This window comes from Microcebus murinus, chromosome 14 (assembly GCF_040939455.1).
Source record: "Microcebus murinus isolate Inina chromosome 14, M.murinus_Inina_mat1.0, whole genome shotgun sequence".
Lineage (NCBI taxonomy): Eukaryota > Metazoa > Chordata > Mammalia > Primates > Cheirogaleidae > Microcebus > Microcebus murinus.
In genome coordinates, this window is record NC_134117.1 from 29571388 (window position 1) to 29597549 (window position 26162).

The window sequence follows — 26162 nt, forward strand, 5'->3', positions numbered from 1 at the left end:
AAATTCCCAGTTTTTCACTGGCAGTTTCCAAGAGACCAATAAGAGCAAATAGAGCAGCCTCTTACCTCTGGACCTGTAACTTTATTGGGGTGCTTGTAAACCCTTGTCGTTGTCGAAGAAATTTTATCTGTTTCCAAGTCCGTATTATACTACGTAGTAGGGAGAAGTCCTTTTCCCTTTCTAAGTCATATAGCTGTTTAGTATTACTACAACAATAATGGTAGATCAAAAATATTTTGGTAGATTAGAACCATAAGTCATTAAAAATGGCATGGAAGAATATATTGCATTAACTCTTTTGAGCCCCCTCTCCACTTTATTTTTGTTTCATTTTACCCACATCTGAACCCCCTACCTTATTATTTTTTATGTTGTTCACTGAAATTCCACTATTATAAATTCATTCCTTTATAACTTAAAAGTTTCTCACTACTCAAATGTGCCCTGCTAAAATACAAATATTCCTGAGAAACTAAATATCCTAGTTAGTACTCTACAAGATTCTCAAGTACCAAAGAGAGAAGATCAATAGTGGAAAAAAGAAAATAGTGAGAGAAAGAGGGTAGAAAGCCAGAGTGGGGGACTGGTTTAGATTCAGGAAGTCAAAATCTCAAGAGGCCTTGATGGGAAAGGATGGTGGTGGCCCCCACACCCTTAGAGTTTGAGTTACTCTAAGAAAATGTTGGGGAGAGATTCTTACTTCATTAAAGTGCATGAGAAATAAGAGATTCTATCATAAAGACATCTGCACCTGAATGTTTATGGCAGCACAATTCACTATTGCAAGGACATGGAAACAACCCAAGTGCCCGTCAATTCATGAGTGGATTATTAAAATTTGGTATATGTTTACAATGGAATATTACTCAATTCTAAGAAACAACAGTGAGCTAGCACCGCACATATTATCCTGGATTGAGCTTAAGCCCATTGTCCAAAGTGAGGTGACACAAGATCGGAAGAATGGGCTCCACGTGTACTCACCGTCAAATTGGTACTGAATGATTAACACTATGGTGCTCAAATGGTGGTTGTATTTACCAGGGATTTGGGAATTAGGGGGGTAGACCCACAGCTGAGGGATGTGGTGAGCATTGTGGAGGGGAGGGGCATACCTTTAACCCCTGTTAGGGAGAGGCAAAGATATAAAATGCAACCAAAATGTTTGTACTCTCATATTTCCTTGAAATAAATAAATGGTAATTTTAAAAGTGCATGAGGATAGAAAATGTGCCTTTCAAAACTCAGTTTATATCACTTCCTTGGTGCAGCCATCTTGAATACCACTGAAACACAAACTTAAAATTTCTTATCATAGCCTTTTATGCTTATCCTTTTTAATACTCATCAAACTTTTTATAACTCCTTCAGTGTCTGTTTCCCAATGTGATTTCAAGGTTCAGTATACTGTGGGATATCAACAGGTATGTACTGTAAATATTACCAACATTTTGTGTAACTCCATATCACCTCCCAATACATTCTTGTCGCTGAAGTGTTGAACAAGAATACCTAAAGGACTATTCTCCTTTAGGCCATTTTGAGTAAGTGCTACTATAACTGTGATGCAGTTGAAAGAAGAGCAATATCCTTCAAGTCAGACAAACCCAGTTTTCTTTTTAATTTCAGAATGTTACAATGTGCACACACTTTGGCTACATATATTGACTTTGGACTGCCCAAGTCAGAGCTACAAGTGTGCACAACCCTCAGAAAGTGCACACTGCACCCATTAGGTGTGAATTTACCCATACCCTCCACCCCCTCACCTGCTCAACACCCGATGAATGTTACTTCCATGTGTCGATCATACATGTCATACGTATCATACGTGTCAGTGCCAATTTAATGGTGAGCACATACGGTGCTTGTTTTTGCATTATTCTGATACTTTACTTAGAAGAATGGTCTCTAGCTCCATCCAGGATAATACAAAAGGTACTAGTTCACCATTTTATGGCTGAGTAGCTATATTGTACACATATAAGACATTTTATTAATCCACTCATGTATTAAAGGACCCTTTGGTTGTTTCCACATCTTTGCAATTGTGAATTGTGCTGCTATAAACATTCGAGTGCAGATCTCTTTATTATAGACTGTCTTTTTTTCCTTTGGGTAAATACCCAGTAGTGGGATTGCTGGATCAAATTGTAGTTCTACTTTTAGTTCTTTGAGGTATCTCCATATTACTTTCCATAGGGGTTGTATTAATCTGCAGTTCCACCAGTAGTGTATGAGTGTTCCTATCTCTCTGTATCCATGCCAACCTTTGTTGTTTGGGACTTTTTGATAAAAGCCATCACAATACTGATTGTGTTACAAATCAGTAACACAAATGATACTCATCTGTGTGCACTGATTTTGAGTTAAGTGATATCTCATTGTGGTTTTTATTTGCATTTCCCTGATGACTACAGGTGTTGACCATTTTTTTCATATGTTTGTTGTCCATTAGTCTGTCTTTCAAAGTTTCTGTTCATGTCCTTTGCCCATTTTTAATAGGGTTGTTTGATTTTTTCTTAATTTTCCTGAGTTCTGTACAGATTCTAGTTATCAGCCCTTTGTTGTAGGTATATCATGCAAATATTTTCTCCCGTTCTGTAGGTTGTCTGTTCACTCTAGTGATAGTTTCCTTAGTTCTGCAGAAGCTTTTTAATGTGCTTGGGTCCCATTTATTTATTTTCGTTGCTGCTGTGTTTGCTTTTGGGATCTTCTTCATAAATTCTTTGCGTAGGCCAATGTCTATAAGACTTTTTGCAACATTTTCTTTTAAAATCCTTATGTTTTCATGCCCTAGGTTTAAGTCTCTTATCTATCTTGAGTTGACTTTTGTAAGAAGTGAGAGGTACAGATCCTGTTTCAATCTTCTACATGTGGCTATCCAATTTTTCCAGCATTGTTTATTGAATAGGGATTCCTTTCCCTAGTGTATGTTTTTGCCTGCTTTGTCAAATATCAGATGGCTTTATGAGGATGGTTTTATATCTGGGTTCTCAGTCCTGTTTCATTGGTCTATGTCTCTGTTCTTGTGCCAATACCATGCTGTTTTGGTACTATAGCCTTGTAGTACAGCTTAAAGTCTGGTAAATTGATGTCTCCTAATTTGTTCTTTTTGCTTAAGGTTGTTTTAGCTATATGGGGTCTTCTCTGGTTCCATATGAAGCATAGAATTATTTTTTCTAAATCTGTGAAAAATGATGTTGGTATTTTAATATGGATTGCATTGACTCTATAGATCATTTTGGGTAGTGCGGACATTTTAACAATGTTGATTCTCCCAATCCATGAGCATGATATGGTTTTCCATCTGTTTCTGTCCCCTGCTATTTCCTTCCTTGGTGTTTTGTAGTTCTCCCTGTAGAGGTCTTTCACCTCCTTAGTTAAACATATCCCTAGGTATTTTATTTTCTTTGTTGCTATTGTGAAAGTTAATGAGTCTTTAATTTGGTTTTCAGTTTGACTATTGTTGGCGTATATGAATGCTACTGATTTGTGTACACTGATTTTGTAACCTGAGCCATGAAAGGACTCAACAAATATGAAAACTATAGACCAATATACTTTATGAATATAGATGCAAAAATTCTCAATGAAATCCTAGTAAATTGAATACAGCTGCTCATCAAAAAAAATAATCCATCATGACCAAGTGGGCTTCATCCCAGAGATGCAAGGATGGTTCAACATATGCAAATCAATAAATGAAAGTCACCACATAAACAGAAGTAAAAACAAAGACTATATGATCCTCTCAATAGATGCAGAAAAAGAATTTGACAAAATTCAGCACCCTTTTATGATAAGAATGCTTAACAAAATAATCAAAGACAGGTCTTACCTCAAAATGATAAAAAAAAAAAAACACATATATGACAAACCCACAGCCAACATCATACTAAACAGGGAAAAATTGAAAGCATTCCCTCTTAGAACTGGAACCAGACAAGGTTGCCCTCTATCACCACTTCTGTTCCACATATTTATCAATTACAGTACTCTCTTGGCAGAATCTCTGGAGTTTTCTAGATATAAGATCATATTGTCAGCAAAGAGCAATAGTTTGATTTCTTCTGTCCCCATTTGCATGCCCTTGATTTCCTTATCTTGTCTGATTGCTCTGGCTAGGACTTCCAGTACTATGTTGAAAATCTCAAAGTCTCAATATATTCAAAGGATTTAAATCACTCAGTGCAGAAACCCAATACAAAAAAAAAAATACAGCTGGGAAATCTCTTTATGTTTGGAAGTTAAGAAATATATGTCTAAATAATCTATTTGTCAAAGAAGATATCATATTGATAAATAGAAAATATTTTGAGGCTGGGCGTGGTGGCTCACACCTGTAATCCTAGCACTCTGGGAGACCAAGGCGGGCGGATTGCTCAAGGTCAGGAGTTCAAAACCAGCCTGAGCAAGAGTGATATCCATCTCTACTATAAATAGAAAGAAATTAATTGGCCAACTAAAAATATATAGAAAAAATTAGCTGGGCATGGTGGCACATACCTATAGTCCCAACTACTCAGGAGGCTGAGGCAGTAGGATTGCTTCAGCCCAGGAGATTGAGGTTGCTGTGAGCTAGGCTGACGCCATGGCACTCACTTTAGCTTGGGCAACAAAGTGAGACTCTGTCTCAAAAAAATATATATATATTTTGAATTTATTGTAAAAAATTATTATGTACCAAAATTTCTGAGATACAACTGAAATAGTTCTTAGAGGAAAATTTGTTGATTCAAATACATATATTAGAGAAAAATAAAAATGAAAATGAATGAGCTAAGCCTTCTTAACAAGTTAGGATAAAGGACAGGAGTAATGAAATAATAAAGAAAAGACTAAAACTTAATAAAACTATAATAGAGAAAAATCAATAAATCCAGATGTTTCATAAAAATTGATGAGGTTTTAAATTTTAGCTTTATGCCCATGAATATAGTGTAGGAAGTGTTAGAAGGATGAGAGAGATTAATTTCTAGCTTCTGCAGGATGCCGTTCCCTGTCTCCAGACCATCCTGTATTCTACCACTTCCACCTTTTCAATACCTTCAAGCACTTGCCAAAAGTAGACTGTCTCTTAGCTACCTTCTACTGATGGGCTGGTATACCAAGACATAATATAGCACATCTTTTTGAGTATTTTTGACCTCTAATATCCTCTTTTACCTCTCACAAACTTGTTAGGTCTTTGGTGCTTTGAAGAAGAAAAACTGTATCTCATCCATAATTTTTTTTTTAAATCTATCTTTGGCAGGATGGTAGGTCTCTATTACTGGAAGTGACAGGCCAATGAATTTTTCTTTGCTTCTTTAAAATTTAATTTTTTTCTATTCTCTTTTTTTCTTCTATTGAATTTTTAAAGTCTATTTTGTCTGTTATTTGTATACCCACTCCTGCTATTTTTTGGTTACTACTTTCATGGAATATCTTTCTGTATCCTTTCACTTTCAATCTATTTGTGTCTTTGGATCTAAAGTGAGTCTTGTGTAAATACCATATAGTTGGATCATGTGTTTTATCCACTTTGCCAATCTCTTTTGATTGAAGTTAAAGTAATTACTGATAATGAGGGACTACTTTTGTCATCTTGCTATTTATTTTCCATATGCCTTATAAGCTTTCTTTGCCCCTCATTTCCTGCATTACTATTTTCTTTTGTGTTTAGTTGATTTAAGTGAAATGTTTAAATTTTCTTCTTATTTCCTTTTGTGTATACTCATAGGTACTTTCTTTGTGGTTACCACAAAGATTACATTAAACATCCTAAAGTTATAACACTCCAATTTGAATTTATGCCAGCTTAAATTTCAAGAATATAAAAAATTACTCCTTTATATCTCTGATCCCAGCCCTTTCAGTTGTTGATATCACAAAATTATCTCTTTACATATTGTGTGACCCAAAACATAAATTAATAAAGTGCATTAGTTCCTTAAGTCATACAGAAAACAAAACGTGGTTACAAACTGTTTTTAATATAATAATAACTTTTATAATTGCACATGTATTTAACTTTACTGAGATCTTTATTTTTTCATATAACTTTGAGTTACTTTCTATTTGTCCTTTCATTTCATCATGCAGGGCTCCTTTGAGTACTTCTTGCAGGGCAGATTAGTGGTAACAAACTCGTTCAACTTTTGTTTATCTTGTAATGTCTTAATTTCTCCCTAACTTTTGAAGAATAGTTTGCAAAATATAGGATCCTTGGTTGATAGTTTTTTTTTTTTTCCCCTTTTAGTAGTTTGAACAAACCAGCCCACTGCTTTCTGGTTTATAAAGTCTTTTTATGAGAAATATGATGATAATCTTATTGAGGATCCATTGTTTGTGATAAGTTATTTCTCTCTTGTTGCTTTCAGAGTTCTTTTGTCTTTTGAAAATTTGATTATAATGTGTCTTGGTGTGGGTCTCTTTTGAGTTTATTTACTTGTAAATTGTTTAAACTTCTCAGATGTTTATATTCATAAATTTTTCAGCTATTATTTCTTTGAATATTCTTCTGCACCTTTCTCTTTCTCTTCTCCTTCTGGATCTCCTCCAATGAGTGCATTGGTCTGCTTGATGGTGACCCACAGGTCCTTTATTTTAGGCTCTGTTTACTTTTCTTTAATATTTTTTTCTTTCTGTTCCTCAGACTTAATTACCATTGTCCTATATTTAAGTTCACTAATTCTTTCTTCTGCCTGCTGAAATCTGTATTTTAACCCCTCTAATGACTTTTTCATTTCAGTTATTACATTTTACAGCTCCATAATTTTTCTTTGGTTTAGTTTTTGATTGTCTACCTCTTTATTGATATTTCCATTTGTTTACACATGGTTTCCTTCACTTTCTCCATATCTTCCTTTCATTCTTTGAGCATCTTTAAGACAGTTGCTTTAAGGTCTAATAGATCTGCCATCAGGCCTTTTTCAGTGCCAGGTTCTGTTGATTTATTCTTTTCCTTTGAATTGGCTATATGCTGGAGGACCCTTGACTCCCACATCACTTTATTTTTTTTTATTTCAGCATATTATGAGGGTACAAATGTTTAGGTTATGTATATTGCCCTTGCCCTTTCTCTCCCCTGAGTCAGAGCTTCAAGCATGTCCAGCTTCAAGCACCTCCAGATGGTGCTCACTACACTCATTATGTATGTATAGACCCATCCCTTCCTCCCCCTTCCCATCTTCCCAATGCCCGATGAATGTTATTCCTAGATGTACACTTAGGTGTTGATCAGGGAAACCCAATTTGATGGTGAGTACATCTGGTGCTTATTTTTCAATTCTTGGGATACTTCACTTAGTAAAATGGGTTCCAGCTCTATCCAGGAAAATACAATAAAAATCAAACTGAACTCCTGGAAATGAAGAATTTATTCAAGGAAATACAAAACACAGTGGAAAGCCTCAAGAACACTGTAGATCAGACATAAGAATCTCAGGGATTGAAGATAACACCTTCCAATTAAATAAGTCAGTGACAGAGAGCAGAGAAATAAGAGAAAAGAGCAAAGCCTACAAGAAATATGGGATTATGTGAAGCCTAACGTGAGAGTTATGGGCATCCCTGAGGGTGAAGAAGAAAATACACAAGGGTTGGATAAGCTATTTGAAGGTATAATAGAGGAAAATTTTCCCAGGCCTTGCTAAAAATCTAGATATCCAGGTACAAGAAGCTCAAAGGACTCCTGGGAGATTCATTGAAAACAGGAAGACACCGTGACATGCAGTCATCAGATTGACCAAAATATCCACTAAAGAGGCCCTTCTATGAGCTGTAAGGTGGAAGAAGCAAGTAACATACAAAGGAAAGCCCATCCGAATAATGCCAGACTTCTGAACTGAAACCTTATAAGAAGAGACTGGGGCCCCATTCTCACTCTTCGGAAACAGAATGATGCCCAGCATAGAATCCTGTACCCTGCAATACTAAGTGTTGTACATGAAGGAGAAATAAAAACATTCTCAGATAAGCAACGACTGAGGGAATTCACCAAGACAAGTCCAGCCCTCCAAGAAGCACTCAAAACAGAGTTACACACGGATCAGCACAATAAACACTCATGAATGTAAAACCCCTCAAACCGAAAGATCAAACGCCAGATACCACAATGGCTCAAGAGAGAAAATAAAGCAATAAAATTTAACTCAATAGGATGAACCGAAATTTGCCCCACCTATCAGTTCTCTCAATAAATGTGAATGGCTTGAATTGCTCACTAAAGAGACACAGGCTGGCTGAATGGATAAATACACACAAGCCAAGTATGTTTTGTCTTCAGGAAACACATCTAACATGCAAGGATGCATTTAGACTCAAGGTGAAGGGGTGGAAAATAATACTTCAAGCAAACAGAAGCCAAAAGAAGACTGGCATGGCAGTTTTTATTTCAGATAACTTAGTCTTTAAATCAATAAAAGTAATTAAAGACATCACTTTAAACTATACTTTGTCTCTGTCTTGGTTATTTCTCTGTCTCTATTATTTCTCTATTGCTATTATTTCCCGTGAGCTGTGAGACCCTGAGTGAAGTCCTGCATCAACTATACTTTCCTGTTTCTTTGTATGCCTTTTATTTTTTTGTTGAAAATTAGACATTTGAACCTAACAACGTGGTAACTGTGAAAATCAGATTATCTCCCTTCCCTAGGGTTTGCTGCTTTTAAGTATTGTTTTTATTTTTTTAAAATCACTGTCAGCTGTCTCTGTGTTAAATGATCAGTCTGAAGTGTAAATGTAAGGTCCTCTTAGAGGTCTTTTCTGAGCCTGTGCCTTTTCCTAGGTACAATTAGCCTATTTTATAATTTTCCCTATTTATGCAGTTGCTTTAGAGTGTCTTAGTCTTTAATATTTGGCTCCAAAAAAGAGAAAAATGAAACGAGGGAGGAGCACCAGCCTTTTAAGTCCTGTGGAAGTCACTATAGCTAGAGATGGAGGAAGACTTGCAACTATGGGGGAAAGTATAACAATAATGGCCCCATTCTCTTTTCATCTCTGTGATCATAAAAAGCAATCAGTTATCAGAGCACACATGCCAAATATTTGGAAGAATAAGTCCTTTTTGCCCACTCTGGCTCCTCCAAACTCTGTGTAGGTTGCTCCAGGGACACATGCACAGCTGCCTGACATGGGGCTGAGAGGTGGGGCATAGGTAACTGTTATTGTGCTGAGAATTAAAATTGACCAAAATTAACCCTAATTTGCCATCCAAGTCTTCCCCTGAATATTGCAAGCCTTTAATAGACTCTAGAGTTCCAACGTATAGTTGGCCCTCCATATCCACGAGTTCTGCATCTGCAGATTCAACCAACTGCAGACTCAAAATATTAAAAAATAAAAAACACAACAATAAAAAAGAATTCAAATAAAAAACAATACAGTATAGCAACTATTTACATAGAATTTACATTTTATTAGGTATTACAAGTAATCTAGAGATGATTTAAAGTATATAGGAGGATTTGTATAGGTATATATGCAAACACTATTGTCATTTCATATAAGGAATTAAAACATCCACGAATTTTGGTATCTGTAGGGGGTATCTATAATACTGCTAGAAAAAGAAGCCTATTTCCATTCATTCATCCAGTAAAGATTTGTTCAGTGCTTACTACATGCCAGGCATTATTTCAATCAAGGGGGAATAAAGAGATCAAAAGACTTGCTGAGTTCAAGAGGCTTACAGACACATAAATTAATCAATGCAATAAAATGTTATGGGTGTTATGATAAAAGTCCACACAAGACATAGTTTGGGCATAAATATGAGAATGGTAGACAATAGCAGGGAAAGACTTCATAGAATATATGATACTCAAATAAATTAATATGTAATAGATATCTATTATGTGGCAAGAATTATCTTAGGTGCTGGTAACTAATATCCCAGTGGAAAAGACAGAACAAGTAGTTACAAATGTGATGAGTATCACAAAAGGGGAAATACAAAGTGCTATATAAGTATATAAAAAAACCAGAATTTTAAATATTTTTTTCTTGATCATTTTTTATTTTAGTTTCTTTTTTTATTTTTTATTTAATCATATTATGGGGGTACAAATATATTTTAGGTTACATATTTTGCCCTTGCCACCCCCCCACCCCCCCGCTGAGTCATAGCTTCAAGTGTGTCCATCCTCCAGGTGGTGCACATCACACTCATTATGTAGGTATACACTCATCCCCTCCTCCCCCCTCCCACCTGCCTGCCACACAATAAAAGTTGTTGGTTTTTTTTGACATTTTGGTTACATTTTATATCTTTGCCTCTCCCTAAGAAGGGTTAGAGGTATGCCCTTCCTCTCCACAATGCTCACCACATCACTAAGATGGGTGTTTACCTTCCCTCCCCCGAATCCCTGGTGAATACTACCACCATTTGAGCACCATAGTGTTAATCAGTCAGTACCAATTTGATGGCTAATACATGTGGAGCCCATTCTTCCGATCTTGTGTCACCTCACTTTGGACAATGGGATTAAGCTCAATCCAGGATAAGATGAGCGGTGCTAGCTCACTGTTGTTTCTTAGAATTGAGTAATATTCCCTTGTAAATATATACCAAATTTTAATAATCCACTCATGAATTGACGGGCACTTGGGTTGTTTCCATGTCCTTGCAATAGTGAATTGTGCTTCCATAAACATTCAGGTGCAGATGTCTTTATAATAGAATGTCTCTTTGGGGTAGATACCTAACAATGCTATTGCTGGGTCAAATGGTATTTCTATCTCTAGCTGTTTGAGGTATCTCAAAATTCTTTTCCACAGAGGTTGCACTAATTTTCAGTCCCACCAGCAGTGTAAGAGTGTTCTTGTCTCTCCACATCCTTGCCAGCATTTGTTGTTTGGGGATTTCTTGATACAGGCCATTCTCACTAAGGTTAGGTGGTATCTCATTGTGATTTTGATTTGCATTTCTCTAATTATTAGGGATGTTGAGCATTTTTTTATATGTTTGCAGACCATTACTCTGTCTTCTTTGGAGAAGTTTCTGTTCATTTCCATTCCCCATTTCTTGATGGGGCTGTTTGATTTTTTCTTGTTAATTCTTTTAAGTTCTAGATAGAGTCTTATTATTAGACCTTTACCAGAAGTGTAGAGAGCAAATATTTTCTCCCATTCTGTGGGTTCTTTATTTGCTCTAATGATAGTTTCCTTGGCTGTGCAGAAATTTTTTAATTTGATCAGATCCCATTTGTTTATTTTTGATGCTGCGGTGATTGCTTTGGGGGTCTTCCTCAAAAATTCTTTGCCTAGGCCAATGTCTGATAGGGTTTTCCCAATGTCTTCTTCTAGGATTCTTAAGGTTTCATCCCTTAGGTTTAAGTCTGTTATCCATCTTGAGTGAATTTTTGTGAGCAGTGAGAGGTAGGGATCCTGATTCATTCTTCTGCATGTGGCTATCCAGTTTTCCCAGCACCATTTATTGAAGAGAGATTCTTTTCCCCATTGTATATTTTTGTCTGCTTTATCAAAGATTAGGTTACCATATGCAGATGGTTTCATCTCTGGAATCTCAGTTCTATTCCAAATATCGATGCTTATGATCTTGTGCCAGTACCAGGATGATTTAACTATTATTGCTTTATAGTACAGCTTGAAGTCAGGAAGACTGATGCCTCCCAGTTTGTTCTTTTTACTTAAGATTGCTTTGGCTATACGAAGTTTTTTCTGGTTCCATACAAATTGAAGAATTATTTTTTCTAGCTCTGTAAAGAATGATGGTAGTACTTTGATGGGGATTGCATTGATTCTGTATATCATTTTAGGTAATATTGACATTTTAACAATATTGATTCTACCAATCCATGAACAAGGTAGATTTTTCCGTCTGTTTACATCATCTACAATTTCTTTAGTTTTTTGTAGTTCTCTTTGTATAAATCTTTTATATCTTTCATTAAATATACTCCTAGATATTTGATTTTCTTTGGGTCTATAGTAAAAGGTATTGCATTTTTTATTTGAGTTAAAGAGAATTTAATCTAGTCTAATAAGCAAGTAAAAGCCTCCCTGAGAAAGTGACATGAAATCGAAAAAAAAAAATCTGTAATATTTACTAAGTATTAGGCAGAAAAAGACAAAAGAATATTCTCAAAGCAAGAGACATTAAAAGAAAAATATTTTAGCATAGCCCATTTAGGGTACTAGACTATAAAGTTCCAAGGCAGAGAGCCCCTAACATGAGGCTGGAGTGGTAGCAGGAATCAGATTATGTAGGGCCTTACAGATCATTCTAAAGATAACAGGGAGACACTAAAGATGTTTTATTTATTTATAAAAATCACTCTGGCTTCAGTATGGAGCATGGTTTAAGAGATATTTTAGGAGACTATCTGAGTAGTCAAGCCACAAAAGAAGCACCTGAAATAAACAGAATCAGTGCAAAGACAGAGGAAGGCAAAATGGAATGAGATTTTAAAAATTAAAAAATATAGTAACTTGAGTTCTTATATTTTTATGAGTTGGATGTGAGGGATGAGAGTAGAGGCAAATAGAGGGTCATATTTGACTTACAGATTTCTTTTCTGGGTACTGGGTGATTGTGGGTACTAGGCAACTAGAAGATAGTCATTAAAGGTTAAACATATATGTGCCATTCCCTTCTCTAATAGAAACATTGTTTTTCAAATGTCCCCAAACTGCCCTTTGCAGCATTTCAATATCACCCCCAAAACGTTCCTGAATGAAAATCTATTACATGCTTCTTTTCTGCTTTAATAAAAGTGATTACCTCTTCGGTGATCACCCCTCCATACACACACATACCCACACACAGTAGTGGACCTCCATTCACCAATACTGGACCCCATCTAGAGCCAACTTTTTTCTTTTTCCTGAATCAAAGTTTATTTATTCTGTGCTCTTTCTGCCCATGTTTGTTCTGTGCCTTCAATTTTAGCTAAATTATAAATAATACCAGTTATTGCTTTATAAATGCTGATGGCTTCTATTCATTTATTCAACTAACATTTATTTAATACTCACCATGTACCAGGCCTCATGTAAGCCATATGTCAACCTTCTCAAGTAACACTGTCTACATTTAAATAAGTTATTCAAGGAAACCAATGATTTAAATCAATTGTTGCCTCTAATGGCTAAGAGTTTGTAGAACCATGTCAGGTCAATGAGCAGGAAGTCGGGGAATTTCTATACCTAGCAAATCACTCTTATATATAGGAAACTGTTATATTTTTGTGCACAGTTGATCTTTCTACCTATTAAGTATCTTACAGTGATCTTACCTGCTTTTGGAGATTCCTTGACACATGAATATGTTTTGTCTTAGAATTATTTTTCTAGTTATTTCATACTTTCATAACTTCTTTTCCCAACTAGTCCATAAGCCATTGTTTCCCAACTTGTAGACCATGTTTTCTTATAGGGGTCCTTAAATCCATGTGTTCATAAAATATGGCTTTAGACTGAATTAGTAATATATTTTACACATATCCAATGTGTACTAGTTCTCAACTATTTACAAATACTTGAGATTAATAATCTACATCACTACTTAAAAGTATTAGTGAACTCAATTTTTCATCAACATTTTAAAAATCAATAGATATTAAAACTACAACTACTTTCACATGGCATTTCTGTGAAATATTTTTACACAAACATAGGCCTTAAGGAAAGATTGGAACCATCTAGGTAGTCTCCTAAAGAGTAGGGATCTTGTACTTTATCTTCCATAGCAAGTGCAGTAGTTTGTCTAAACAAGTTACTTAATAAGTACTTGATAAATACATGAATGGCTCAAAACCTACCTTATCTGCCAATAATAATCTTGCAGGGATTTTCTGGTCATCTGGTTTATTTCCAAATTTTCATTTGCTAATTTGGTAGCATTTGTCAATGCTTTCAGCTATAACAAAGAAAAGAGCTCTCTGGTATATTTTATCCACCTGTTACCATTACTCTAATTCAGGCGTCCTCAAACTATGGCCTGTGGGTCACATGCCACCCGCCTAGGACATTTATGTGTCTTAGGTGTTTTTGCTGCCACTGTCTGTCCTGCTCAGCAACCAACTTGTCCCGGGCCCACAGTGCACACTCTCCAACAGTCTGAGGGACAGTGAACTGGCCCCCTGTTTAAAAAGTTTGAGGATCCCTGCTCTAATTCACCAGTAGGTCTAGGTGTGTGCAGCAGAAGCACAAATGTGTAACTTTCTGGTGAATTATTTTCTTGTCTTCTAAAATATATTTCATATAAGCATCTTAGGACAGAACTGAGAAGAGCTTCAATATATATCTAAACAATAAACATCATACCTTGAATATACTAGATAATTAGTTCATCAATTGATATAGAGAAATGCTATTAGATCAAGATGGCAGACTGAGCACAGGTATCTATTTAACTTCTACCTAAAATCTCATGGTTTCCGAAAAGATATGTTTGTCTTTATTCACATCCATTCCCATCATCATATCCATATCTATATACCTATATCGATAACTATCTACATCTATGAAATAATAAATGTATAACATAGGAAATGAAAATAAAATAAGGAGAACAAGGTATACTGCAGAAGGTATAAAACAGTGTAATATCCATAGAGAAATAAAACTAGAGGAAACTATACCCTAAAACACATACAGGAGACATCTGGCACAGTTAGGGGTATTTGTAGGAACTTCAAGACTAGAATCAGTTGATATAAACTTTTACTGGAAGATAGACATAAGAGAAGACCTAGACAAATGGGAAAACATACTATATTCATGGATGAAGAAACCTGATTTTTACAAAGATCAAATTTCTTTCAAAATTAATATAACAATAAAAGCTATCATAATAAAAATTATAATATGATTTTTTTTAAAACAGAAGGTGACAAGCTAATTCTAAGATTCATATGGAAGATCAAATCTATAAGGGTATCCAAAAACATTCTAGAAAAGAACAATAATAAGGAGGCACCTGTCCTACTACACATCTTAACGTAATAAGTAAAAACAGTAATGAGAAAAGAGCAGGACTAGACTAATACGTCACACAAGTTCCGTGAGTAGAGCTAGCTAACCAAGTCTATTTGCTGAAGATGAGGAGAAGGAGAGATAAAGCTAGCGTTGTTAATATTGTTGAACCATCAAACTAACTATCACTATAGTTGCCCTAACTTGGGCAATAAGAAGTAATACCTTTTGCTTATTGTTGCAGGCATCCTCAAACTATGGCCCGTGGGCCACATGCGGGTGTTTTTGCCTGTTTGGTTTTTTACTTCAAAATAAGATATGTGCAGTGTGCATAGGAATTTGTTCATAGTTTTTTTTAAACTATAGTTTGGCCCTCCAAGGGTCTGAGGGACAGTGAACTGGCCCCCTGTTTAAAAAGTTTGAGGACCCCTGGTTTAAAGTAATTGAGATAGAGTTTTCTATAAATTGCAACTGAAAGTATGCTAATTGATACACATGAAGTAGAAAGGACTTAGGAAACTTGGGAAGCAAAGTAACAAACCACAAAACCTAAAATCCATAAAGGAAAAGATTGACGGATTTGACCTCATAAAATTTTTAAAATGTTAGCCAAATATATGTAGTTAAAAAGCAAGTAACCAAAGGTGACAAAATATACAAAACACACTTAAAAGACACACATCTTTTATGGACTTACATCCAGAATATATTAATACATATTTTAAAATGCTTATAGATTAGTTAAAGATAAGCAAAGCAAGAGCAAAATGGGCAAATATCACAGGTAAGGAATCTGGGAAGTGGATTCCTGTCCTGTACTGCCAGTAGAAATTGAAATTGGAACAACATTTTTTGGAAAGGCATTTTATCACTTTCTAATAAAATTTAAACTGTATGTATCCTTACTCACCCTTGACCAAGCAACTTCATTTTTTAGAGATTTAGCCTATAAAAGTATTCATATGTGTATTCAAATATATGAGTTTAAGGATGTTCATTATTTCATTATTTATAATCATAAAAAATGTAAATAACCTAAGTGTCATGAATGGAGAATGATTAAATATATTAAAATAAAACTATGTTATGGTCCTATATATAGTGATATGGAAAAAGTTCCAAGATACAGTACTAATGTTAAAACACCAAGTTGCCAAATAATACATATGGTAAGATCCAATTTATGGTGAAAACAATTATGGCATACCTATATATAGAAATAGAGGGAAAAGAAAACTTTAAAGTTGTTCTGCAAACCATGAGGTGAGGAATTAAGTAGGCCTTTCACCCTTTGACACTTCTATAATGAATCCTTTCTAATGAATGTATTCCCCTATTACTTGTATGATTTAAAAAAATAAATCTAGAGGGAAAAATAGCAGACATAGCTGTGCATTCTTTCTACTCTCATACTGTCTGTAACATTCCTCCTTATTCTTTAAGTGGGGTTCATACTCATATAAAGGAACATATTCCAGTTTAAGAATTCCTTGGATGCCAGTGAGTCTTCCACTGCTCTGAACTGGTTTGAAAACACTGGGAACAAGCAGAGCCATACATTTCACACCAAAGGACTAAACAGATACATACATTATGCATGTTTAAACAAATCAGTCTTCAGTAGGAGGCCAGAGGAAGTGCTCTGCCATACGTAGCCTTTTCTCTTCCTCCCCACTGCTCTTCTCCTCCTTCAGAAGAGAAGGACATGCACACAGCCTACTACATTTCTCTTTTTACAATTCGAGAAAATATCTATATTCACATAACAGCATAAATTTAAGAAAAGTAAAAATCAACTTTGGCTCCTAAGAATCAGTAATAATACTGAAACATGTTGCAAATAATGATCCCAAAAGATTTTTGCTTTATGCAGAGAGCCATGCATGCTACATGAAAAATAAACCTGGAGTCTATACACACACTAATATAATAGCAATCTAATCAAATAAAATTGATATTGCTAGATTAGACTTTAAAGATTATATAATATTGTTGGAAAAAATTCCATAAAGTAGAAATCTGTAAATCAAATCACTTTTTCAATGACCTGCAGCTGAATCTCAGAGTTGGTTCCTTCACTCATTAAAAAAATGGTCATACTATACTAAAAGTTAAAATATTCAGTATTAATTTTAGGAAATATTCTGATGTTATTAATGTGTGGTGTTCATTAAATTCTCCCACACAATTGCTACATGAAAATTCAATCAAATAGATTAAGTTTTGTGGATTTTGTACTTGTATTTTAAAAAGCTGATATTTATTAAAGTACAATTCATGTCTAGCTTATCAAGATGTGTTGGTGACTCCATCAGGATTGAATGTTTAATTAAACACCTAGTAATACCTTAGTAGGTATTTAATTTCAAATGTACCCATAGTTGAGGCCTATCAATATACCATTCCCAAAAGAATACTAGTTAACAAAATGATCATGTATCAGAAACCCAGCAGAGTTTAAATAAGAGGTAAAGTCTGTAAAAATAATCAGTTGGTACTCCTTTAATTTCTCTTCAGACTCTATATAACCTTCATAATGTTATTAGATGACTATCTGGATTGACCCTCCTCAGACCGAGACTCTTTACATTTGATATGAGATTCAAGATTTCTAACATTTTTAACAAAATACTTTATTATAAGACTTAAAACAGGTACATGTCTCTTTTAGCAATCATTTAAAATACACTTCTTGAGTCATAGGGCCAAAAATACTGATTATCAAACCATTTATATGTGGTAAATATCCTGCAGGTTATGTTTGAGGCTATATTCTCAGCCAGTCAACTCCGACAGTTTTATCAAACTTTTGTTCTAATTAGTTAAATATTTAGAGTGCTAAGAAAAAATATTCTGATAACTTGCTCTATACTAAGATTTTTTTCTCTTTCAATATTACATGTTGAGCTCTATTCAATGGTAGGCTGTCATGATGAATAAAGTTAAAATTAAAATTAAAAAAATTTTAAAATGTTCAGCATTATAAATATAATGAAAGCTATTCTCACCTTCTCATAAAGCAGCTGAGGTAAATTCTGTTGCTGCCTGTCCTGAAAATATTCATAAAGTTGGAGCAGCCTAGCACATAATACTTGTTCTTGATTGAAGAGATGATGGTGGCTGAATTGTAAACCCATAATGTTGAGATCTAATTGGTACATTTCCCTTTGATGTTTCATTTTTTCCCTAAAAGAGCTTCCTAGGTCATATTTTACTGCCTTTTAAAGAAAAATATGTAAACTTTGTTAATTTTATTCAATTTATTTTGAAATTACAAGTAACTTTTCCTTATAAAAATAACATGTCAATTATAGGAAAATCAAGAGATACAAAAAAACAAAAAAACAATAATGCGATCATTCTTCCTTTAAATTGATTACGGCTAAGTTTCATAAAATATATTTATATTACAGCATTTTAATCATCTTGCTATAAATTGTTGTCTACCTCACTATTGTGTGCTGATGGAGGCTGGTCTTTCAAGTTATAAGAGAAAAAATAATTTCCTACAGGAACACTATGACAAATGGTGCTTAGAACTGTTGGGTCAATAGTTCAGCTATATGATGATGTAATGGGCCACAACTAAATAGTACATCTATGGGCCACAGCTAAATAGTAACTACTTATTAAAATGTTACTTCTTAGTGAATATATTGGTGATCCTCTGGAAAATTCCCTTGAGGAACCTGGGTCCTCTGAGAAAATGCTACATTCCACTGCACAAATATATATACTGCACAGTCTTTATCCATTCAACTGTTAATGGATATCTAGGTTGTTTCCACTCCTGGCTGTTGTGAATAATGCTACAATTAACATGGAAATGCAAGTATCTTTTCAAGATCTTGATTTCATTTTTAAAATAAGTACCCATAAGTCAGATTGTTGTATAATATTATAGCTCTATTTTTAATTTTTTGAGGATACTCTTTTTTTTTTTTTGAGACAGAGTCTCACTCTGTTGCCTGGGCTAGAGTGCCATGGCCTCAGCCTAGCTCACAGCAATCTCAAACTCCTGGGCTCAAGCAATCCTGCTGCCTCAGCCTCCCAACTAGGTGGAACTACAGGCATGTGCCACCATGCCTGGCTAATTTTTTCTATATATTTTTAGTTGGCCAATTAATTCCTTTCTATTTATTCTATTTATAGTAGAGACGGGGTCTCGCGCTTGCTCAGGCTGGTCTCGAACTCCTGAGCTCAAACAATGCACCCGCCTCAGCCTCCCAGAGTGCTAGGATTACAGGCATGAGCAACCACGCCCGGCCTAAGGATACTCTTTTCCATAGTGGTTGCACCAATTTACATTCCCACCAATAGTACAATAGTATACAAGGGTTCCAATTTCTCCATATCCCTGCCAACACTCACTATTTTCTGAGACTTTTTAAAATAATGATCATCCTAACAGGTCTGAAGTGATGTTTCATTGTGGTTTTGATTTGCATTTCCCTGGTGATGTTGAGCATGTTTTTATATGTATAATTGGTCGTTTGTACGTTTTCTTTGAAGAAATGTCTATTCAAGTCCTTTTCCCATTTTTTAATATTGTTGTTGTTGTTGTTACTGAGTTGTAGGAGTTCTTTATATATTTTGGATATCAACTCTTTATCAGATATATAGTTTGCAAATATTTTTTCCCATTCCATAGGTTGTCTTTTCTCTCTGGTGATTGTTTCCTTTGCTGCACAGAAGATTTTCAGTTTGATGTACTCTCACTTATCTATTTTGTTTCTGTTGCCTATCCTTTTGGTGTCATAGCCAGGAAACCACTGCCATTGTTATAAAGCTTTCCTCCTATGTTTTCTTCTAGTTTTATAGTCTCAAGTCTTATGTTTAAGCCTTTATTCCATTTTGAGTTGATTTTTGTGTATAAGACAAAGGTCCAATTTCATTCTTTTGCATGTGAATATCCAGTTTTTCCTGTACCAGTTGTTGAAGAAACTATCCTTTCCCCATTGTGTAGTCTTGGCACCCTGTTGAAGATTGACTATATAAATGTGGGCTTATTTCTGGGCTCTTCATTCCATTTCATTGGTCTATATGTCTGTCTTTATGCCAGTATCATACTGTTTTAATTACTGTAGCTTTTAAATATGTTTTGAAGTCAGTTATGGTTCCTCATGAATTTTAGGATTTTTTATATTTCTGTAAAAAATACCATTGACATTTTGATACATTTTACACTGAATTTGTAGATTAATTTGGGTAATATGGATATTTTAATGACATTAAGTCTTCCAATCCATGAACATAGGTTGTCTTTCCATTGAATAGTCCTATATTTTTTGAGTAAATAGTATATATAATTAAAAACATTCCCATACATTAATTTCCAGGCTAAGATGGATTCATCAGTAAATTCTTTCAAACATTTAAAGAGGAAATAACAACAATCTTACAAAACTCTCCCAAAGAAGAGAAAGAGGGTATAGTATTCAATTTGTGTTGAAGCCAGTGTAACCTTGATAGAAAATATAACAATAACATGATGAGGAAGAACAACTTCTCTTACGAACATCCATGTAAAAATCCTAAGCAAAATATTAGCAAATCAAATCCAGCAATAAATATAAAAATATATTACAAATAAAATTTATTACAGAAATATTTGAAATCAATGTAATTCATCACATTAAAAGTAAAAAGGGGAAATTGACACTATTATCTCAATAGGCTTAGAAAAAGCATTTGGTAAATATCAAAATCCATTCATGATAAAAATTCTTGCAAACTATAAAGAAGGGGAAATTCCTCAACTTGATACATATCATCTATAAATCTTTCACCAAAATCATACTTAATAGTGAAATACTGATAGTTTAACTTCTAAGATTATGAGACAAAGGATGACTGTTATCACCAGTTATACTCAACTTGGTACAAGCTAGCTTAATATGATGAGAAAAATAAGATATCTTAGTCTTCTTGGGCTGCTATAACAAAATACCACACAATGTGTGGCTTGAACAACAGAAATTTATTTCTCACAGTTATGGAGGCTGGAAAGTCCAAGATCAAGATGCCAGCCAATTTGTTTCCTTGTGAAGGCTCTCTTCCTGGCCTGTAGACAGCCTCCTTCTTTCTGTGTCCTCACATGGTGAAAAGCAAGCAAGCTCTGGTGTCTCCTTCTTTTCCTATAAGGGCACCTGGCATCTCTCACTCTCCAGAAGCAGTAGTTGACCTATTCTTACTCTGATTCAGACCCTGAACTTAGAGATGATTAGAACCTGGATTCCTATTCTGTCTGAAAGCAAGGGAATAGCACAATCTGTACATTGGTACCTGACTCCTTCCTATCCCAGCCCAATGTAATGAGAATAAAATGTGAAATAAACGAATGATCATGACCTCAAAAAACTAAAAAAGACTTACTATAAATCTACATTAACACAGTGTGATATGAGATCAAAATATACAAGTAGATGAATGAAACAGAATAGAAAGTCCAGAAACAGACCTACATATACATGGCCAACTGATTAATGTCAAAGATGACAATGAATTATAAAAAGAAAAGGATTACTGATTTTTTTCAATTGATAGTACTAAGTCAACTGAATATCCATGTGGTTAAAATAAAACATGACTCTCTACCTACCATTATACACAAAAAGTACATTCTAGATGGGTGGTAACTCTAGACAAGAAAGGCACAACAATAAACTTTTTAGAAAAAAACAAGACAGAAAAAACAAAAACAGAATACTATCTCCAGGACTCAGAGTATGCAAAGATTTCTTAAACAGAACACAAAAAATGCTAACCATAAATAAAAAGAAAATGGCAAATTATACTATATGAAAATTAACAATGTACCATCAAAAGGCACTGTTCTGAAGGTGAGAAAATTAGTAGAGAATTATATATATTCATCCAATATAGGGCTCATAACTAGAAATCAACACGTCAATAAGAAAAGGCAGACAACCCAGTAAGAAAAAAATGTGTAAAAGTCTTAACCAAGCTTTCATAAAAGAAGCTGCCCAAATTGCCAATGAACATGAAAAGGTATTCAATTTCACTAGTCTTCAGAGAGCAGATTAAAACCTCATGAAGTATTACTTATGTACACCAAAATGGCTGTAATTTAAAAGCCAGGCAATACCAAGTGTTGGCAATAATATAAAGCAGCTGAAATTCTCACACACTTCTAGTTTATGTATAATTTGGTACAACTACTTTGGAAAATTGTTTGGTACTACATATTATAGTAAAACTACACACACACAAACCTATAACCCATTTCAACTCAGATATTTACCTAACAGAAAATGAATATACGTATAGTTGTCAGAAGATGTGCAAAAATTTTATAGCAGTGTTATTACTAATAGCCAAGAACTGGATGCAATTTATATGCATCAATAGAAGAATGGATGGATAAATAAATAAATGTATTTTTTGTACAATGGAGATCTATACAGCAATAGAAATGAGCCAACTACTGCTGTACACAACAACTAGAGTACCTATTGATTCCATTTTTGCAAAATAGGTAAAACAGACAAGCATAATCCATACTGGTAGAAATTATCTATTTTTATAAATTTAGGATCATATATAACTTTGCATTCTGCTTTTTTTCAGTTCACATTTTAATTTGAGCATCTCCCCATATCATTAAATATTCCTTTAAAACATAATTTTAAGGTCTATTTACTCGACTTAATATCATTAAAGGATAAGTTAACACACCAAAATATTAGTTATAATTGATATTATAAGAATTCTAACCATAATTATAAACAAACTATTGCTGATTACCTTCCTGTATGTGGTCTTTAGTGCTGGATTTAAAGATTCCTTGCTTATGTTTAGTAAGAAACTCCATGACTGTTTAATAGGTGTAGGTAATGACATTAATTCACCACTTTCTTCAAACCAACACTTTCCCTATCAAAAATATTTGAGAAATATAGTAATTAAATATTTCACTAAAAAAGATCACACAGTATCTGTGAGCAGTGTAACATGTTAGCTGGCATACTTGCCTTTTCTAATTTAAGCAGCCGATTTTCCATTTTGTTGCAGGTTTTTTTATATATTTCTGGCTTTCTCTGAATATAGAACCCTTCATCTTCTAAAATGCGTGGTAACATTCCTTTTGGCAATTTATGCTGGCTGTGCACTTAATAACAACAAAATTCAGATATTTTTTAAATCCAAAATATTAAACAGGTATTGACCAAACAAGAAGCACAAAGGAGCTATCATTACATCCTACCACTAAAATCTAGCAGAAAGTGTGTGCGCATACACACGTATATATATGATAAATGAGTTCTCTTAATCAATTCCCATAACTCAGAGAAGGCATGGAAAACAAATATAGAAAACTTACTATAATTTTAGATAAGTACTTTTTATTTATCCAGCAAAGAAGCTATTATCCCATAACATGATTCATTAATGACTTGACTATTTTATTGTAAAAGAACATTACCGGGAGAACTACTTGGCACAAAAATATTTGCCTGCTGTTTTTTTATTTGTTCTTGAGCATCTTCATATTCAGCAGCTTTTACTTCAAGTAAATCTGTAAAAATGACTTTTTCCATAAAATCTTCATCTTGGCTCTCAGGAACATTTTGTAAATTAGCACCAAGTGAAAAGTGTTTGGAGTAACTATCATTTACTGATCTCTGTTGAATACCAAAAACAAAAATAAGTCTAGATGCTTGTTCCCAATGATTAATAGGCAGATTAATGAAATGTACTGGAACCTTACTATGAACTGTGTTCCTGATCTGTGCCACCCAGATCAAGTTCTAGTTGAAATGAAATTTTACTGAACATAATGGAACTCACTTAGGCTTAATATTATACAATATGGCTTATCTATAGCTCACTTTTGCAATTTTCCAGTGAAAGACTGCTGAAATAGAATTATAACTTAAGTCCCTCCTCCACTATAGAAAATGTTCTGAGATACTGGACTTCAACTACTGAGAATTCATAATGTAGGGCAGGCTCCAGAGGCATCAGACTATGTGGTCTTAAACCCCATTTTTTCATCTTTCAGAAAGCAGTACTACTTACAGTGCTATGGAGTCGGGATGCTATTTTCTAGAAGGTATTTAAGAAAATAAAAAAGAAAGAAGAAATTTTGATTCAACATAGAAGTATGGCAGAGTGATTACAGTGAAATTCTGAAATATGATCATATATATAAAGGTTATAAATAGTCTTAATATAGCTATGGAAACAGATAATTACTAAATATTAAAGTATACTTATATCATAATCAGAAATTTAATGAGTCTATTTACAAAAATATAACCATCAATTTATTTTGGATGACTTTACTTGTCTAATTTGAAATCCACATATAATGAACAAGAGAGAACATGTATGAGTCATGCAAATAAAAATCCCTCAATTCTGAAAACCATACATTTAGGATAAATTATAAAATAAAAAGAATTAAAGAATTAATCACATAACTCCTTTGAATAGAGAACCTACATGGCTTTGATCAGCTCTGACAAAATTAAATAAGCTATGTAGTTAAGCATCACGTAGGTTCACATGAAGTTATATCATCACACCCTTCTTCCTATCCCTGTCATAAAATCAAGAAAATATCTTATATTCAGTAGTCTATTTGCCCCACCCTCAACCTCTACTGACCAAATTTCTTTCATGCTTGCCCCATGAGAAGGAAAAGTGGCCACAATCACAGCACCTGGCCCAGGTATACTGTGCTGAGTCTTAGGATCAGAGATAGGGCCTTCTCTTGTTTTCCCAGAAAAGCCTATTCCTTAATCCATACCATGGGAATCTGGGAGGTCAGGTGGAGTTGGCATTTAAGAACATGGGCATATTTGAAGCCCATTTATTTAATTTCATTCCAATATTCATTGAGTGCCTAATATGTTCCAGGAAGAAAATACACAAAGAAATATATGTTAGGTGGTGGTGATAAGTATTATGAAGAAAAATAAAACAGGATAAGAGGAGAGAGAATGCTGGGCTAGGTGCATTGGGAGGCTACTGTTTTAGACAGGGTTGTCAGGCACAGCATCTTTAACAATGTGTCATTTGAACAGAGACCCAAAGTTAGTAAGAGATACAGCATGAGGACAAAGGAAGAGCTTTCTAGGCAGATACCTAGGTGCAAAGACCCTGAGGCAGGAGCATGCTGTGAGTTAGAAACAGGAAGGAATGTGGCTGCTGTTAGGTGAGAGGAGGGAAAGGAATAAGAAATGAAATGAAATGAAGTCAGAGGGGTACTGCTGACTATGTCAAGTTCTCATCTTGGACCCTAGCCTCTGATTTATGACCCTATAGGTCTCTTTTATGAGGTCTACCTAATCTGCCAGGTCATGTAGGACTGGAAGCTCCTGTGAGGACTTCAGCTTTTATTTTGAGCAAGATAGAAAATCATTAGAATGTGTAAGCAAAAGAATGGTCTGTCTTAGATTTTAACAGGACCACCCTGGCTACTGTATAATATGGAAATGGACTACCAGGGGAACAGTGAGTACAGCGGGAGACTATGACAATGATCCGGATAAGAGGTTATGGTGAAGTACCAGTGAAGGTAGTGAAAAGTGGGTCAGACTCTGGCATACTCTGAAGGTAGAACCAACAGGATTTGTGATGAACTGTGTACTGGGCATGTGAGTAAAAGAGGATCTGAGGATGACACCAAAGTTCAGCTCAGCAATTAGAAAAATGGAATTGCCATTTACTATTACAATTCTGTATATATGAAACTGTGTGTATGCATGTACGGGCATACGCATAGAGAAAGATATGAAAGAAGATAATAGTGATTATCTCAGGGAAGTGGGATTTTGGCTGATTTTTATTTTCTTCCTCATGGTTTTCTGCTTGAAGTTTTTATAGTGCATATGTTTTATTTGTTCGAAATTTAAAAAGATAAAGTTTTTATTGTGGAAAAAACAATGATAACAGAAAAGGAATGAAAGGACTGGAGCAGAATGCAAAAAAAAGGGGAATGGAAAGGACTGGTAGGCAAGTAGGAAGGCACATGGGGGTCCCAGAGGTACTTGAAAGGAGGACTGAGGGATCTGGAAACGACTGAGAGGTGTCTGAATGTACTGGCCAGGGACCACTGGGAATAATAGGAGGTGCTAGGTAGAGAGGGCTGAAGAAAACTTGGGAGACTTGAAGGTACAGAGAAATCAGAGAAAGTAGACAGGAACAAGAGCAGATGGGGAGACTAGTGAGCTGACAAATCAGGAAGAGATGGCAAAAACTGGTGAGAC

General features: G+C 34.7%; 1 protein-coding gene across 1 annotated transcript in view; it reads right to left on the reverse strand.

The window, feature by feature from the left end:
* CC2D2B (coiled-coil and C2 domain containing 2B) overlaps window positions 1-26162 on the reverse strand; it is a 122875-nt gene that overhangs the window by 75913 nt on the left and 20800 nt on the right. Inside the window, exons 7-13 of the mRNA XM_076009907.1 lie at window positions 23968-23994; window positions 23372-23570; window positions 22920-23056; window positions 22693-22821; window positions 17934-18143; window positions 13770-13867; window positions 66-206 (exon numbers count right to left, since the gene is read on the reverse strand). Of these exons, the coding sequence (XP_075866022.1) occupies window positions 66-206; window positions 13770-13867; window positions 17934-18143; window positions 22693-22821; window positions 22920-23056; window positions 23372-23570; window positions 23968-23994 (941 nt within the window). The remainder of the gene's footprint in view (window positions 1-65; window positions 207-13769; window positions 13868-17933; window positions 18144-22692; window positions 22822-22919; window positions 23057-23371; window positions 23571-23967; window positions 23995-26162) is intronic.